Here is a 13,180-nt window from a genome sequence, read left to right on the forward strand (position 1 = left end):
CCCCCCCCCCCCCCCCCCCCCTCACACACTTTTCTTCCTTGCAGTGCGATTTTCTTCATCCACCAGCTCTCCATAGACATCGATCCTCTCGACTCTAATTACCTTATCAGTAACGATTATATATACATACACCCTCCCATTATATTACTGAACATTAACCATTGTTGTACTAATTATTGATTAATTATTGAATTAATGAATTATTATTACATTATTACAATATAATAATGCTACGTATACTTTTAATTAGTCTAATAAGCTTTACCATTATGGAAGTACCCTCACTTTTAGCACCTTTCAGAGAAATCTTATTCTTCAAATTGGATTCTACCTCAATTTTATGATAAAAATGATATACTGTACTGTGTATTCTTTATCGCAAAAACTGTTTTGGAACGGAACGCGCGAACAATATGGACCGGACGCGATGCACGTGAGAACAATAACAAAGAGGAGAAAGAATTGTGAAATAAATTTAAAAAATGAAAAATGATGTGGGTGAAAAAAAAAACGTGCTACATGGAGAGGGGAAAAAAGGTGGAAAAAGAAAAAAAGGCGTTTTAAGGGAGAAAATGAAGAAGAAGATAAAAAAGATAAAGAAATCTATTCTTTCGAACATTAGCGAATTGTTGACCTGCAGCGACCTCATCCTGTGATAATTATAAAGAATATTATTTAAATTAAGATTCGTTGTATTAAGTAGATTCGGTAGCGACGAGCATCTTGCGATGGACTTTTTTACTGTTGGATGTGTATAACGGTATACGTCATGTGTCAATGTCACTGTTAAAGCGAATTGAGGAAAGACTGGACTGCGCGACGTCCTTGCTTGATGCTTGTAAATGTCTTTTTGTTTTCAAGTCGAAAGTCCTGGCTCATTACAGCTTTCCTTTTTATTTTATTTTACTTTTGGTCCAATTAAATGGACGTCTTTTGGGTTCTCGCTATTGACAGCTCTTATAATACTGACAACTAACAACGTGGATGGATCATAAAATGATCACGGATGCTAGTTATTAAAGGGCCGTACGTTTTATAAGGTCCAATGATATTTTTTCAGTATATTACATTGTGATGTTAGGTTTAAGCCGTGGACCTATTTGGTAGGGAGATGATGTTCGACGAGGAGGATGAGGTAGGAGCTACACCGAGGTCGTTGTAGACAGACTTAAACGCTAGCGTGAGGGATCACTTTCACATTTTTTTAGGCCACCTAAACGAACATAATTATCTCGATTAAATAAAAAAAATTACAAAAAAATAAACACCCGCATAATTGTCTCTGGATGGTCAAACAGGATAAGAGATATAACTGAGAGCTGTACATTCTCAACGGGAAAACAAGCTACAATGTAGTTTGTTCGTAATGTCATGAATAAACGAGAACACTTGTGTAATAAAGTAGATATCCATGGACAAAAGATCGTTTGTTTTATTGTGCTAACGAGAAGGGCGAAAAGAGTTAACAATACAATAATTGTTTTGTATCTCTATTCCATTTCTACGTCTACTATTGCGTCCTCCACTATTATTTCTGAGGCCGCCGGTACTTGAATCATTGGAAGCGGATCCGGAGACTTTGCAAAAGTATTACTCGACGTATGTTCCTTCAGGTACTCACCACCCTTCTCCTCGTATTCCTTTCTAGTCACCAGGTACTCTGAGAGGTTACCATTCAGTCCAAAATCTCTGGCACCGTACCACGCATCAAGACTAGTATTCTTGGCTATGTTCAGTTGGAAGCTGGACATAAATGGTCTAATCTCACGAAGCTCACGTGTTAATCTCTCCAGAAGACCTGGAAAGGATGCTGGTCCACCGGTCAGGAACACGTTTCCCACTAGACGCATTTGCTGCTCTATCGAGTAACGTTTCAGTACGTATTCTATTGTCTCAGCTATGCCTGCCTCCACAGAACCGATCATGGATGGTTGGAATAAAAGCTCAGGAGCCCTTAAACGTTCTAGTCCTACGTGGAGTTGGTGAGTTTCACCAGGTATCAATGGAACTGATGAACCCGCGCCGTCGAATTCAGGATCATGATGACGCAGGACATCTTCCAATTCCAGCAGTTTTTCTTGCTCTAATTCTGAGTCTGAATCGCCTCCTTCCTAAATGTCGAAGTTATTACGTTAGTTTGAATTCATTTACAAAAAAAATTATAAATATATCTATGCTTACTCGGTTTATCACTTTGTACACGTCCCAATCTTCATCTCTCATACCGAAATCATCATCACGCTTCTCCTTTCTGGCTAATTGACTTATTATTCGCATCCTTTCTTGTGCAGCGGCTGTTCTTCGCTTTGCCATGTCTTGTCTGCGCTGCCTTTTGGCTAAACGCTTGTCCAAGATCTCTTGTCTATAATTTATATTAATTATTTTATATTTTGATAATCGATGATACGTCGGAGTAATTAATATATTATACCTCTTTTTACGGACACCGGCGATCCATTCATCAAAGTCCTGTTGATCTTTGGGTTGTAGACTTGACTTGATCTTTGGTTTTTGATCTTCGATTACGATATTTTCCTCCTGCGAATTCGCAGCTACTATTTTTTGTCTGGTACGCTCAATTTTTGCTTGGAGATTATTTATCATTTTTATCAGATCCGCCTCATTTGCAAGGGAGTAAGTTTTTAGCGCTTGGTAAAATTCCTCTGTTTCACCCTCCTCAAGGAGATCCTGAACAGCTAACAGTTGATTCAATTGCTCCTCATCTTCTGCAAGCTGTGAACAGTCGGTTAATAACGAATGGACCTATTAGGAGACTTGTACAAATATTTACTCTTTCTTCTCGTTTCCTAGCATTAATCTCCATAAGTCGACGGGCCAATTCGCGTTTCCTCTCTTTTTGCTGCTCGACAGATAATCCTGGTGTACTAGTTGGAGCAACATAAGGCAACTGAACCCTTAAAACATTCATATCATAATGATCTGGGTCAGCCCATTTAGAAATCTCATCCTGATAATCCAAAGCGATTACGGAATGTTCGTGAATCAATTCCTAGAAGGACATAAAGTAAATTTTTTCTGCCATTGTAAGAATATATTCTTGCATTATTGTGCACTTTATGGAATACTGACTTCGGCACGACTTGGTGTGATGGCATTTACATGAACAGGATATTTTAATTGAAGCAATCTGTGCATGTAGGATATTATATGGTATCCACCAACGTTAATTCTTCTGGCATTGACAGGATCCACTTTGCCATCGAGTACTGGTATTATATGAGTTGTGTGATATCCAATGCTAACAATAAGGCCATCTGAGGCACAATTATTATGTTGATAAGAGAATAGACAATCTACACCATATGCTATTGAAGGTATATTATAACATTCAAAGAGAAGTTCTGCCATTACTGAAAATTAATTTGATTAATTTTATATAATAAATGATTAAAATTGTCTTCAGAATCTGAAGCTTACAATTCCTTGAATAATTAGGATTGAGAAATGCTTCTGTTAAGATTATAGGATGATCCACTGATCCCTCTGTACCAATACCCATATGCATAAATGTGTAATCAAATATCTGCTCTTGTGCTTCAAAGTGCGTTACAACATTTCTGTCAAATTGTGTTTTCAATTGAAATCGTACTGCTTCAATATTTGCAATATCATTTCCAACTTGCAACTCTCCATCTTTCTTGCCACGCTCCTTTCTTGGCTTTGCTATAAGATTTTTAAATATCAATTGAGGTTCCTTTTCAGTAGCCCAGCCCACTCTACAATTATAGGATCCTATAGGATAGAATATAGTTGTTAATTAAATCTTATTCAGGATTATAAACCTAACGTTGGAAATCAATATATATATATAAAGGTTAGAGACATACCATTATCAATTACCAAGGGTGTTGATTCAGTTTTTACTTTTTCAGAATATGTGTGAATAATATCTGCCACAGCTTTGACATCTTTTAATTCAAGTATATCCATTATGTACGAATCAAGAGCCTTTCTTCCTTTTTTTTATAAAACCTTTTTTGGAGCAGCAACTGTACAGATTCTAAAGTGGTCCCTTGTTGTTTACGCCGTTATGATCTAGCGTATAATGGCATTCATAATAATGGCATATACGTAGTGTAAAAGCGTTGTAAAAGAGGAATATCGCGCTTAGTTGATTGGCTCATTTTTACCGACCAGCTCATTTTAACCCCACTATTTTCCGTGTCAACAGTGGCGCAGCTTCAAAAGTAAAGTTTTGGACCGGTTGAATGTAATTAAACACAATGTGTAATAAAGAAATTTCATCAAAGCTTTAATTAATAATATATAAGAATATTTAAAAAATATAATAACAGAATAATAGCCCAGGTTATCATAAAAGGAACTAGCAATAGTGTGTTTGATGATACATATAAAACCTTATTACAGTGTTATACTCCGTTTAAATGCACGTGTTTCGAATCTGTCGTACAGTAGTTGTGTAAATAATTTCATTAAAAATGTTAACTGAGCCAAGGTTGAGTAACGCAACTCTAGATTTTGGGGTTCCTCGTGAAAAGCAAAATCTGGTAATAATTTACAATTTATTTGTATCATATCGTAGCTGTAATATGAACATGTAACCTAGCTTGGTATCTGGAATTTTAGCTCTTGGAAAGTCTAGGAAGTCCACATGTTGATTCTTTCAATTATATGCTGGAGGATGGCTTAAAAGAATCTATAAAGGAATTGGTACCAGTATACTTGACACTTCCAAATGATGATAAAGTAGTATTGTGGATAGAAGATGCAAGTATTGGTAATCCCAGTGTACCTACTGGTACAATTGGAATTAAAACCTATCAGATATATCCTACAGAATGTCGGCAAAGAGGTGCTACGTATAAAGGAAAGCTAATTGCAAAAATTGGCTGGTCAATTAATGGACAACAGCAAGAAAGTATCAATAGAGAAATGGGAGAAGTTCCTATTATGATCAAGGTAGCCACTTTTCTTGGAATATTTTATTGTATGAATTTGCTTTATGACAATAGATATTTACAGTCCAATAGATGTCATTTGACTGCAATGAGTCCTAAGGAATTAGTTGCTCATGGTGAACATGAAGAAGAATGGGGTGGATATTTTATTATCAAAGGACATGAAAGGCTTATCAGAATGTTACTGATGACTCGGAGAAACTATCCAATAGCGATCAAACGATCCAGTTGGAAGCAACGAGGATCTCAATTCAGTGATTTAGGTCTTCTCCTCAGAAGTGTTAGGGATGATAATACTTCCTCGGTAAACTAATACTTTAGGATAATCATCAACATCAAGCTTTATCTGGATCTAATTTTTTTTTCAATTCTACAGAATAATACTTTGCACTATGTATTGGATGGCTCTGCAAAATTAATGTTCTCACATAGAAAAGTGCTCTACTATATTCCTCTGATTCTTATGTTGAAATGTCTCATTAATGTGTCTGACAAATATATCTTCAGTCAGTTGATATGCGGATGCGAGGATGATCTTCGTTACAAAGGATGCATCCTAAATATGTTGCGTGCAGTACATGAAGAAGGTCTGCATACTCATGAAGAGTGCAAAGCATATATCGGAAAAATGTTCAGAGTAAAATTCTTTGAGTTACCACAGGAGTTTACAGATTCTCAAATTTGTGACTTCATTATTAAGTACGTAACTTTAAAATGAAATATATTTTCTTGACCAATAAGTTCTATATCATAACTACATTTCCAGACACTGTTTAGCCATTCACCTGGACGATCCTGAGGATAAATTTAACCTGCTAATCTTCATGACACAAAAACTATTTGCATTAGCCGACAACAAATGTCTTGCTGAGGGTGCTGATGCAGTTATGATGCAGGAGTGCCTCTTGGGTGGTCATTTATACTTACAAGTACTTAAAGAAAAAATGTACTCCTGGCTTGTTGGTCTTCGTATGGCCATTATAAAACGCATCAGAAGCAAGGGTATCAACTACAATCTAACATTCGGTAAGTAATTTCTTCCAGGAGTGCCAAAAATATAAAAATTGTTATTATTTTAATTCTATAACCTGATTAAAAATTGACCAACAGGTGAAATGTCAAACGCAATGAAACATTGTGGCTCATTTGAATCGCAGATGGAAAATTTTCTTGCCACAGGAAATATAAAGTCAAACACGGGTTTAGGTTTAATGCAATCCTCTGGACTCTCCATCGTCGCTGAGAATATTAACAGAATGAGATACATGAGTCACTTCCGTGCCATTCATAGAGGATCCTTCTTCCAGGAGATGAGGACTACAGAAGCTAGACAATTATTACCTGACGCCTGGGGTAATTTTTAAATTTAATGAAATATTTTCCAAATCATCTATATGTTTCTTATATGAAAATTTAATCGGATTCAGGATTTATCTGTCCTGTCCATACACCCGATGGCGCACCCTGTGGTCTTCTCAATCATTTAACTATGAATTGTATTGTAACAAAGCATCCAGATCCAAAATTGAAATCCAATATACTGACAGTTTTACTGGATTTGGGAATGTTACCTTTTGGAGTTGCTTCAAAAATAGAAAACGCATATACTGTGATGCTGGATGGAAAGATTGTAGGGAAAATTGAACATAACATAATAGGCAGACTGGCTGATAGGCTGCGACTACTAAAAATCAGTGGGAAAACTGTAAGTCTTTTAATACCCATATTTCAAAAGAATATGTTTTTAATTATTTTATAGAAAAATTTATATTGCAGATACCTTCTACCATGGAAATAGTTTTGGTGCCTAAGAAAAATGTAACCTCCCAATATTCTGGGCTTTTTTTATTTACTGGTCCCACACGTATGATGAGACCTGTATTAAATCTGGCTGTTAAAAAAATTGAATATATTGGTACTTTTGAACAAATTTATATGAACATTTGTGTTACACCAGAAGAAGCATACAATGGTGTAAGCATTGCTTAATTACAATTAAAATAGTATTATTGATCAACTATCTAATTATGGTATTGTATTTTTTTATGTAGTTGACTACTCATCAGGAGTTATCGAAAATAGGTTTCCTCAGTAATCTAGCCTGTCTTATTCCAATGCCTGACTGCAATCAGAGTCCCCGGAACATGTACCAGTGTCAGGTATGTTTTTATAAATTAATTAAAAATACAGATTTAATATATGTTTTATTTCAAGATGGGTAAACAAACAATGGGCACTCCTTGTCATACTTGGCAACTACAATCAGAAACAAAATTATATAGGTTGCAAACACCTGCTACACCTTTATTTAGACCAGTGCATCATGACAATATAAATTTGGATAATTTTGCAATGGGAACAAATGCTATAGTGGCTGTTATTTCATACACAGTACGTAATATAAGTTTAGCTATTCTTTCAATGAAATTATTTATTATCATAAGAATTTCTCAGGGTTATGACATGGAGGACGCTATGATAATAAATAAATCAGCGTATGAGCGAGGCTTTGCGCATGGAATGATTTATAAATCTGAATTCATAGACTTGAAAAATCAAAAGAGCTTTTTTGCACGAGATCCTGAAAAAGTGCATCTGGCTGAAAAATTGGATGAGGATGGTTTACCTCACCCTGGATCTCTCTTACAAAGTGGCGAACCTTATTACAGGTACTTAGCACTATTTAGAAGTTTAGGATGTGTTTTATGATAAATATTAATTTATTTTTCAGTTACTATGACGCGGATCAGTCTCATTATGTCGTAGGAAAATATCGTGGAAAGGAAAATGCGTACGTTGATAACATAAGGCTATGTGGAAGTCTCCAGCAACATATACCTAGAAGAGCCTGTATAACATTACGCATACCTGTAAGTACACTATAATAATAATGCAATATGTTGAAATCTCCATTAAATTCTTAAAACTTGCAGCGTAATCCAAGCGTCGGCGACAAATTCGCATCTCGTGCTGGTCAGAAAGGTATTTGTTCCCAAAAATGGCCAGCTGAAGATTTACCCTTCACCGAAACTGGCCTAATACCGGATATCGTGTTCAACCCTCATGGATTCCCTAGTCGAATGACAATTGGTAAGTCTAATTAAAAGACACAAAATGTTATTTTTTACGAGTCGAATAACTACGTCATTAAATCCGTTTACAGCTATGATGATCGAAGTAATGGCAGGCAAGTCAGCAGCACTGCACGGCCTTGTCCACGATGCGACTCCATTTAGATTTTCTGAAGAAGATACGGCTGTAGAATATTTTGGTAAATTACTTGAACAGGGTGGATACAATTACTATGGCACAGAGAAAATGTACTCAGGTTTGGACGGTCGTGAAATGAAAGCTGATATATTCTTTGGCGTTGTTCATTATCAAAGACTACGCCATATGGTATCAGACAAGTGGCAAGTAAGAAGTACAGGACCTATTGACGTGTTGACTAGACAACCGATAAAGGGTCGCCGAAGAGGAGGTGGTGTACGATTTGGAGAGATGGAACGTGACTCCTTGATATCGCACGGCTGTTCCTTCCTGTTACAGGACAGACTTTTCCATTGTTCTGACAAGACTACGGTGAGTGTACGAAATGTAAATTTTAAAGCAAGTATTCAATTCGGTAAAAAAACTAATGCTCGCTATCAATTTAAAGGCTCTGGTCTGTCAAAAATGTGGAACGTTGTTGGGACCAGTAATCGAATTAATAGTAAATAAGACCGGAATGGGTGAGAAGAGGATGAGATGTCGTCTCTGTGGTGACGACGGTATTGTCGGCGAAATTGACATCCCTTACATATTCCGTTACCTGGTGACACAGCTGACTTCGTGCAACATAAACATAAAACTGACCTTTACGAAGAAATAGTTCTTGTACAGAAGATACACATGAATGGACATCTTGTTTTATTATAGTCTTCATTTACCTGTTACACACAATTAATTGTAAAATAAATCCGCCGAAATTTAACCTGTTATGCTATTTTATTTCTTTTTTTCTCAATGTTGCTTTACAATCGAATCCTTCATGTTCTACTTACAGGAGCATAATTACATGACACAATCACCATTTGCGTTACATCACTAGCCAAATAGATGTGTGTATATATATATATACATACACATACATATATGTATATTTATAACTAAATTATTTACGCGTATGTACATAACAATTGTTTTAATACTTTTTTTTCGAAGTAACATCGAATATCAGAAGTGAATGAATTGCTTTATTTAATTTTTTTAATTCGCTTGTAACGTTAGAAATGTATATGATAACGACAGACCGGCTAATCTGTATGGACTGATAATTTGTGTTTCTTTAATATTCCGGGTAGCCATTGTGCTTTTTACACATTAATCTTGTAATACTATATCGTTTACCTTTGATCGTAAAATCTTTCATGTAGATATACTCGTATCATGGCGCGAAGAGAAGATAGTTGAGAAATAAAATGGAATGTAGTCGTCGAATTACATTGAATAATTTGGCAAGGCCTGACGATTTTTTTTATGAATATGGGTCTCGCGCAAAGATAAACGATATAAATAAATAAGCTTTCGGAGAGTACCAGTCAGGAAACATTTTCAGGGTAACTCAGGGTGGAGACGTCGGTCGTGCTAGTATCAGTAATCTATGCTTTGGCAGGAACTTGCGACCCTGGTGCACCAGGAGCACTAGTCTGCTCCTTCTCTAGCTGCTTGCCAAGATATTCCCTGTTTAGAAATGACACAATGAGACAATTGAATTTTACAAGTATATACTATTGTTTCTATATATGAATTTTGATTTTGTCGTGACGTACCAGTTGTGCACCATTAGTTTCTGTACAGCGATAAGTGCCTCGTATCGTACATTGGGATCCTCGTGGCCAAGAAGCTGCATAACACGTTGTTTTCCACCCAGTTGTTCAATAATACTATAAAAACATAAGAGTTTGTAGAGATGATACGGTTATAAGTAAAGAAAAATTAATGTAAAACATACTGTTTGCCACGGGGATAGTGTCTGACATATTCTCCAATGTCGAAACTGGCGACACTCAGGACCAAAGCATCCTTGCTAGTCTCGAGGAGATGGACCAGGATACGTAGAAGTTCGTAATTCTTCTCGTTAAGACGACTAGCATTTTCACGCCAGAATTTCCCAGATTTGTGAACGGGAGTCCATTCAAGTCGTCCTGACTTTACCTCGGTTGAATACTCGTCAAAGGAACTCAAATCCTGTACGGATGCCTGAAGCTTGTCGTTCAGGAACTCGATATCCTCGGTTATATCCTCATCGTCGAGTTTGCGTTGTTCCAGTATGGAAATTTGCTTCATTACTTTGCACTGTACCATGGCGATGCAGTGCTCCTTGGCAACTTGGCCATCCTCGACCTTCTCAATCAGATTCTGCAATGCAAGGACAGGAACATCGTTACACTCCAATATGATCGTTTCAAGGATATTGTATGGTAAATGCTATAATTCATAAAATTGCTCACTCTGAAGACAGCGAGGATGATGCGGGTTACTTTCTCCTTGACAGAGTCGCTCAGGATATCAGCAAGAATGGGAATAACGTTGAACCTGAGAAATATTTGAATAAAACTATATTCCTAATATCATTCAGAGATTAGTAGATCCAAGGTAATCCGTACTTATTCATCTTCTCAGCGAGCAGAGGATTGAACGTCAGGACCCATAAACAGAAGATCAGTTGATATTGCACTTGGAAGTTGACTCTTCCTGACAGGACACTCAGCAGGGTAGAGATACCGTCCACAGATACAAAAGCAAAACGGTACTCGTCGATGCGCAGCATCATTTGCAGGCATCTCGCTACTGATTGGATGTACTCGTTATTCTGTACCAGAAATTTAAATAATAAAATACCAGTAGTTCACACAGATTCCTCAACATTCTCTATTGGGCACGTGGCATTGTGAGTGATAATTTAGAAGATAATCAATGTACCTGTAAAAAGGACATTACACTCCACTCCAGTAATTAAACAATAAAAAATATATAGAAAATAAACATGCCACTTATCTCCTACATAAATATTTCTTGTATATCTACAGTACTAATATATCATTGTGCACAATTTGTAAAAGTGTTAAGTGACTACTAGAAAATAAGTGTATAGCATATTTTATGATACCAGCGTTCGGCACTGGTTCAGTAAACTTTTTCACAGTTTCTTCAACTTTAAACTTGAATCAATTAACCCAAAACCGGTTTGACAGTCTTGATACAATGAAGACATGTGAAATAGATAACTTTATAAGAGGGATTACAGATGTTATGATGAGTTGTTACAAAACCAACCGGGTTGAGCAATTCGCGCAGCTCATTGGCCTCCCCGGACTCGTCGGGTGTGATGTCCTGCACTACCTCCGCATGCAAGCTTGCCTCTTGTAGGGCCTCAAACTAAAAACCCACTCGATTGATCCTCTGGGATTGAACTTAAATGATCTCGAAAAAAAAAGTTTTTCATTTCCCTTTTATCTAAACCCACACCCTCGCATAGAAGCAACATTGATGTGCTCCGTCGTTGTATTTTTAACAGAATATTTCAGAACATTGAGACTATGCTCAGGAACATGAATCTTGTGCAACCAACCAGTTGGCATAAATTAAGAATATTAGTCCACTCGAAAATCTTTATTTTTTTTTAATTGATGGATATTATTAATGATTGCTTATCAACTTGACTGTCTTGGTATTTTTTAGGAGGTATAGGCTAAAGCACTTGGTACAATTATGCAAAAGCAAAGGACAAGCTGTAGAAGCATGCAAAAGGAAGCATAATGACTATTCGGTTAGACTACAACTAATACTAATGTTAATTGAATACAGTATGAAAACTACAATCCTGAAACATAAGAATGGATTAATATTGAATCCAACGTGAATAAGTTTATCTTATGTGCCTTGTATAGAAAACAAAAAATGGAGAAAAATAAAGAGATACCTATTGATAAATAAGATAATTCAATATGTTGTCTTTCATGCATGCAACATACATTAATATCATTGGTACTTACGTGAAGTTTCAATTGATCCTTAAGCCAAGTCAGATAGAACTGAAGGTCGGTTTTTTCCATGAGTTCATGACTCCAACATGCTAACTTTGCGATGATACGTGAAGTCATGTTCATTATAAAACCATCCTGACGGTTCAGCAGGTTCAGGAATGGTCCCCAGACAGACTCACGTTTACGAGAGGAATGTTCGCGGAAAATTTCAACGCGGCTACGGTCCTCCTATTATTTAAATATTTTGATATGTCTATATATATACCATATGTATAATTTATATTTTATACAAAGTGATTCACTGTTTGCTTTTTTCAGGTAGTGTGTTTGAGATAGATATTCCAGTATATGAAATTTATCGAAAAATATAATGTTATCCGCGAATTAGTCAGTGTTATTTTTGCCAATCTATAAATCTCAAGAAGGAAAGGTAATCCAATGAACTTAATACCTGTAACATGTCATCTATCATGGTCAGGATGTATTGAATCGTCTGGTCCTTAGAAACATGACCCAACAAATTTAAGAAGGTTTTAGCAGCTTGATTGGGATTTTCTTTCAATTTAGCTTCACGTGTAGCAGTATCACTGGTATCAAAGGCCACAATGAAGTCATAATCTTCTTTAGAAATCATTTGAGACCTAATATCAAAATAAAAGAGGTAAACCAACAAAATCTTCAATATCATATCAAAAGAAGATTGCGAATTCTCACTGGAGATATGATTGCCAATTAATTCTCTGATTCCTAATATCAGCAGCTTGCTGTTGCAGAATACTAGTAGCAGCAAGCATATCTGGAATGTGAAAAATGACATAATCAATCAATAATACAAATACGTCAAGTACACATCAACTAATTGTAAGAATGATTCTTATAGAAGTTTAAAGTGTCTGTAAAGTACAATCCTATAAAAAGCGAAAAATGCTCGTGACAAAATTGCGATAGTGGGAGGGGCTCTATATTGTAACAAGTATATCAGGTGCATATAATTACCTATTTTCTCATCCGGCAAGGCCGGAATGATATCTTTTATGGCTGCACGGTCCGCCATAATTAATGTTTATTGCTGACTCCTTTTCTTTTTTAACAATTTACCGCCCTAACAGGCGTCTCACAACTTTTCAACGAAAATCAGGGCACTGCTCTACTCCGTTTCTTCTACGCTTTTAATACTGCTCAGCTGCTCAATCACGAGATCGACGATTGGCC

At 36.4% G+C, this 13,180-nt stretch overlaps 3 protein-coding genes across 4 annotated transcripts; 1 reads left to right on the forward strand and 2 right to left on the reverse strand.

Moving 5' to 3' along the window:
• Window positions 1-1,408: 1,408 nt before the first annotated feature.
• LOC107269691 (actin-related protein 5) lies at window positions 1,409-4,090 on the reverse strand. Its single transcript, XM_015743835.2, has 7 exons — window positions 3,849-4,090; window positions 3,439-3,753; window positions 3,091-3,371; window positions 2,792-3,010; window positions 2,432-2,733; window positions 2,182-2,362; window positions 1,409-2,111 (listed from the first exon to the last, which is right to left on the reverse strand). The coding sequence occupies exons 1-7, from the start codon at window positions 3,949-3,951 to the stop codon at window positions 1,491-1,493; spliced, it is 2,022 nt and encodes a 673-aa protein (XP_015599321.1). The 5' UTR covers window positions 3,952-4,090; the 3' UTR covers window positions 1,409-1,490.
• A 114-nt stretch (window positions 4,091-4,204) lies between these two features.
• On the forward strand, window positions 4,205-8,913 carry LOC107269689 (DNA-directed RNA polymerase I subunit RPA2). The gene is made up of 15 exons (XM_015743832.2): window positions 4,205-4,529; window positions 4,609-4,941; window positions 5,005-5,244; window positions 5,317-5,639; window positions 5,707-5,966; window positions 6,051-6,293; window positions 6,368-6,645; window positions 6,717-6,914; window positions 6,992-7,099; window positions 7,155-7,331; window positions 7,395-7,609; window positions 7,672-7,810; window positions 7,874-8,030; window positions 8,104-8,522; window positions 8,599-8,913. Exons 1-15 carry the CDS (start codon window positions 4,461-4,463, stop codon window positions 8,809-8,811), a joined length of 3,372 nt encoding a protein of 1,123 aa, XP_015599318.1. The 5' UTR covers window positions 4,205-4,460; the 3' UTR covers window positions 8,812-8,913.
• Window positions 8,909-13,161, reverse strand: LOC107269694 (V-type proton ATPase subunit H). Of its 2 annotated transcripts, XM_015743838.2 has the most exons (10): window positions 12,965-13,161; window positions 12,683-12,764; window positions 12,420-12,609; window positions 11,978-12,196; window positions 11,259-11,360; window positions 10,589-10,794; window positions 10,433-10,517; window positions 9,934-10,340; window positions 9,752-9,865; window positions 8,909-9,662 (listed from the first exon to the last, which is right to left on the reverse strand). In XM_015743838.2, exons 1-10 carry the CDS (start codon window positions 13,020-13,022, stop codon window positions 9,581-9,583), a joined length of 1,545 nt encoding a protein of 514 aa, XP_015599324.1. In that variant the 5' UTR covers window positions 13,023-13,161; the 3' UTR covers window positions 8,909-9,580. The 2 variants fall into 2 exon arrangements, with proteins under 2 accessions (XP_015599324.1, XP_015599325.1); XM_015743839.2 differs by lacking the exon at window positions 11,259-11,360.
• Between the last annotated feature and the right edge of the window lie 19 nt (window positions 13,162-13,180).

This window comes from Cephus cinctus, unplaced genomic scaffold (assembly GCF_000341935.2).
Source record: "Cephus cinctus unplaced genomic scaffold, Ccin1 Ccin1_scaffold0689, whole genome shotgun sequence".
In the NCBI taxonomy this organism is placed as follows: domain Eukaryota; kingdom Metazoa; phylum Arthropoda; class Insecta; order Hymenoptera; family Cephidae; genus Cephus; species Cephus cinctus.